General features: G+C 39.4%; 1 protein-coding gene across 1 annotated transcript; it reads right to left on the bottom strand.

Moving 5' to 3' along the window:
- Positions 1-292: 292 nt before the first annotated feature.
- actc1b (actin alpha cardiac muscle 1b) lies at positions 293-3,729 on the bottom strand. Its single transcript, XM_032547392.1, has 9 exons — positions 3,614-3,729; positions 2,179-2,328; positions 1,953-2,081; positions 1,640-1,750; positions 1,470-1,554; positions 1,173-1,334; positions 896-1,087; positions 626-807; positions 293-535 (listed from the first exon to the last, which is right to left on the bottom strand). The coding sequence occupies exons 2-9, from the start codon at positions 2,305-2,307 to the stop codon at positions 392-394; spliced, it is 1,134 nt and encodes a 377-aa protein (XP_032403283.1). The 5' UTR covers positions 2,308-2,328; positions 3,614-3,729; the 3' UTR covers positions 293-391.
- Between the last annotated feature and the right edge of the window lie 419 nt (positions 3,730-4,148).

Here is a 4,148-nt window from a genome sequence, read left to right as displayed (position 1 = left end):
GGCCAACTCCTCACCACTTCCGTTCTACCATCACTCTGCATTAATATTAAATTAAAAAAATACTAACAGATAGCATCCTGCTGGTCCATACAACTTGGTAGTCCTCCAAATACCAGTAAGATATAAGAACATTTGTGTCTGTAACCTGAAATAAAATACACAAAAACATTCATGTGGAATAAAAAGTTTTGTGAACCACTGTGTGCATCAGCAAAAAAGGTCAGACTAGGCCTGATCCATTATTGTGTTTTGTTTCATGTTGGATTCTTGGCTAGTAATTGCATTGTTCAGGTACTTTTTCAAAGGCTTATCTTTATTACAACGATGCATAAACAGGTATATACAACACAAAGATGTACAAGTGTATGAATGGAAACAGGTGACTACTGGTTTAGAAGCATTTCCTGTGGACAATAGAGGGGCCGGCTTCATCGTATTCCTGTTTGCTGATCCACATCTGCTGGAAAGTGGATAAGGAAGCCAGGATGGAGCCACCAATCCACACAGAGTACTTCCTCTCAGGTGGAGCAATGATCTAGATAGGATGTAAGCAGGTTTTGATTTTTATGAAAGGTGAAATTCCACTATCAGAGTTTGGTAACTTGTAAACCTTTATATTTCTCACCTTGATCTTCATGGTGCTTGGGGCCAGGGCTGTGATCTCCTTCTGCATACGGTCAGCAATACCAGGATACATTGTAGTACCACCAGATAGCACATTGTTGGCGTACAGATCCTTACGGATGTCAATGTCACATTTCATGATGCTGTTGTATGCAGTTTCATGAATTCCAGCAGACTCCATACCTATTGGAAAACAAGCAGAATTTAATAAATTACTAAGGAAAATACTAGATTGAAGTAAAAAGTATCTACCAGGTGCATGTAAACTCACCAATAAAAGAAGGCTGGAAGAGTGTCTCTGGGCAACGGAAACGTTCATTACCAATGGTAATGACCTGACCATCGGGCAGTTCATAGCTTTTTTCCAGCGAGGAAGAGGAGGCAGCAGTGGCCATCTCATTTTCAAAGTCAAGAGCCACATAGCACAACTTCTCCTTAATGTCTCTCACAATCTCACGCTCAGCTAAGAGGTAAAAAGTTTGAGCAGTGAGGAAAAGACAGTCAGCCTCTCTAACAAATGCATAAAACAAAGCCTGATATCCCCCTACCAGTTGTGACAAAGGAGTAGCCACGCTCAGTCAGGATCTTCATCAGGTAGTCAGTCAAGTCACGACCAGCCAGATCAAGACGCATTATGGCATGTGGCAAAGCATAGCCCTCATAGATTGGGACGTTGTGGGTAACACCGTCACCAGAGTCCAGTACGATACCTTAAAGCAAGACCAGAAAAGCAAGAATTAGTGAAGCATGAATACTTGCAAGGATGATGGCAGTAAATTGTAGTTTTAATCAAGTACAACTCACACCATAAAGAAATTCTTGAAAATGAGAAAAAAATTACTGACCAGTGGTACGACCCGAAGCATACAAGGATAGCACAGCCTGGATAGCCACATACATGGCAGGAACATTGAAGGTCTCAAACATAATCTGAAAAGAAAAAATGATCAGAATAAAAAGAAGTCTCAACTTGAGGAATGTTGTGACCGAAATGTTTGGACAAAACTCTAATCACCTGAGTCATCTTCTCCCTGTTGGCCTTGGGGTTCAGCGGGGCCTCAGTGAGGAGGGTAGGGTGTTCCTCTGGAGCTACACGCAGTTCATTGTAAAAAGTGTGATGCCAGATCTGACAGAAAGAAAAAAAAGCAGCTGACAGGAAGTCAGGTACAACTGCTGGCTGGATAAACACCAGACTGCGAGGATAAAGTGAAATCTAAAAAAAAAAAGCCACTTGTAATTGTGTTAGATGAGGTTGTAAATTCTAAAGACTGTAGAATCTCAGCTGTTGTGAAGGATTTAAGAAAGTCTCTTTGTTAACACACACACACCTTCTCCATGTCATCCCAGTTGGTGATGATACCATGTTCAATTGGGTACTTCAGAGTCAGAATACCCCTTTTGCTCTGGGCCTCATCGCCCACATAGCTGTCCTTCTGACCCATGCCCACCATCACACCCTGAGAGGAAAGAAGAGATATGTTTTCACAATCATCTTCCAAGAATAGATTTTTGATTAATGATTTTTTTTCAAGATGCCCTTTATCTTCACTCTACCTGGTGGCGGGGTCTTCCAACGATGGAAGGGAAGACAGCTCTGGGAGCATCGTCTCCAGCGAATCCAGCCTTAACCAAGCCAGAGCCATTGTCGCACACAAGTGCAGTAGTCTCATCATCGTCGCACATGATTACAGCTTATCTGGTGGTCTATAATTCAAGTATGAAAGATTGAAACAAAATTTAAGGGGATATTAAAAACCAAGCTGTTTCTATTTTATTAATATCATTGAGAAGAATTTGTCTAGTGCTGAAGTGTACCTTCATGCAGATAAAACTACTATTCCCATTCACATACATACTCTGCATGTATGCGAATGGGAATGGTTATGGGGATGTACTGCAAATCTGACACTTTGCTTTTATGTATTTTTCTGTTTTTATGTATTTATTCATGGTCACTGTCCTTTTGGATGGGCTTTTTATTGTTGTATTGCAGTTTTGCCCCTGCTTCCAAGATAAAGTTCTCCTATGGGAGACTAATAAAATTATCTTATCTTATCTTATCTTATCTAAGGCAGACAGCTAATGAGCATTTGAGTGAATAAATGTTCCATAAAATCCCATTATCCCAAGAAAACTCCCCCAGTACAGTAAGCAACAGAACCCACAATACTGTTTGAATAAGGTGCACCTTAAAAAAAATCTATAGCATGTGCAATCAATAACAGTTGTTATATTTATTATTTATTGACTGTGCCTGAAGATGTAATAATGCCAGATGTAAGCTATGATACCTGCCAGGGCAATCTAATAACTGCAAGGTGTTAATAATAGCTAACACAACTCACATCAACAGAAGCTACCAATGAAGTGTTAATTAATGTGCTATTTTAGAACTAGATTTGTCATGAACCTCTGATAGCATATATCTCCAGCCACAATAATCTCTGGAAGCTGCTCAGGTTGCACCAAAGAGGGGCATAAAAGAGAGACCTGAGGTCTATTTTAGGTTCTGTACCCCCCCACCCCCTACACTGTGCTAAATGGAGTGAAACAAGTGACACATGGATCTCCAGCTATGCCAGATCAGAAGTGGCTGGACTGTGATACTTTTGTCTTACTGCTTCACAACATGCCTCAGATGCCCATTATCTCATTCACTTGAACCTTGAGATAATTCCTGATTATCCTCATATATTCTGCACTATTCCAGGAATTTTTACTACACGAAGTTAGTGTTTACTTTCAAAATTTTAATATAAATTTTAATAAAAGAAAATAGCCTAAGGTATTTCAGCATCACTTTGTAATTCACCCCTAATAACCAGGACTTTTAGTTTTAAATATATCTGCAATTCATTTCATTATTCATGAAGTCAATCATTACCTAATTATTTATTCAAACCTATAGAAGTGGACTTACAATAAAAACATCAGAAGCTACTTACAATTATTGTTTGAGAATCAGAGACAGTGTGTGCCATGTACTTACCAAGGTGCACTGGCAGACAGATGCTTCCACTGGGACGAGGTTTCATGGTATGGAGTATCCCTTATATAGCCCCCACAGTGGATCCAGGAATCAAGGGGGGTTGTACCCAGGCTTTAGACAAGCCCAAATAAGAACTTCCAGCACACCAGCAAGCCTCAGGAAAAGTGTCTTTAACTTATATGGATAGGCTTTCCTGTTCATAATAAAATCACAGAACCACTGGAATGTCTTAAAAAATTAAAATGTGAAAAGAGTTAGAAGTCAATGGATTGCTATGTGACACACTTTAAAAATCAATCAAGTGACTTTGAGCTTTGGTCTAATTGTAGATGTCTTGTTATTATTTAAATAACATAATTGACCTATTTAATAATCATATTTTAATTGCTATTTCAGTGTGCATAAGGCACAACGCTTATATGTATCATGTATAACACCACAAAAAGCCCACTAATCAGACTCAGTAAATGCACCGTCACTGGTGTCTTGATAAGGCAATGCAGAACATTGTATATGTCTGTAAATCATCCTGCCG

The sequence above is a fragment of the Xiphophorus hellerii genome, chromosome 19 (assembly GCF_003331165.1).
Source record: "Xiphophorus hellerii strain 12219 chromosome 19, Xiphophorus_hellerii-4.1, whole genome shotgun sequence".
NCBI classification, from domain to species: Eukaryota; Metazoa; Chordata; class Actinopteri; order Cyprinodontiformes; family Poeciliidae; genus Xiphophorus; species Xiphophorus hellerii.
The sequence above is the reverse complement of the archived record's forward strand: the minus strand, read 5'-3'. Positions and strand labels throughout refer to the sequence as shown.

Coding starts and splice junctions, on each gene's coding strand:
- actc1b (XM_032547392.1), bottom strand. CDS start 2,307: ATGTGCGACGATGATGAGACTACTGCACTTGTGTGCGACAATGGCTCT. Junction 2,082..2,178: donor TTGGAAGACCCCGCCACCAG/GTAGAGTGAAGA, acceptor CTTTCCTCTCAG/GGTGTGATGGTGGGCATGGG. Junction 1,335..1,469: donor TGCTTCGGGTCGTACCACTG/GTCAGTAATTTT, acceptor TCTTGCTTTAAG/GTATCGTACTGGACTCTGGT.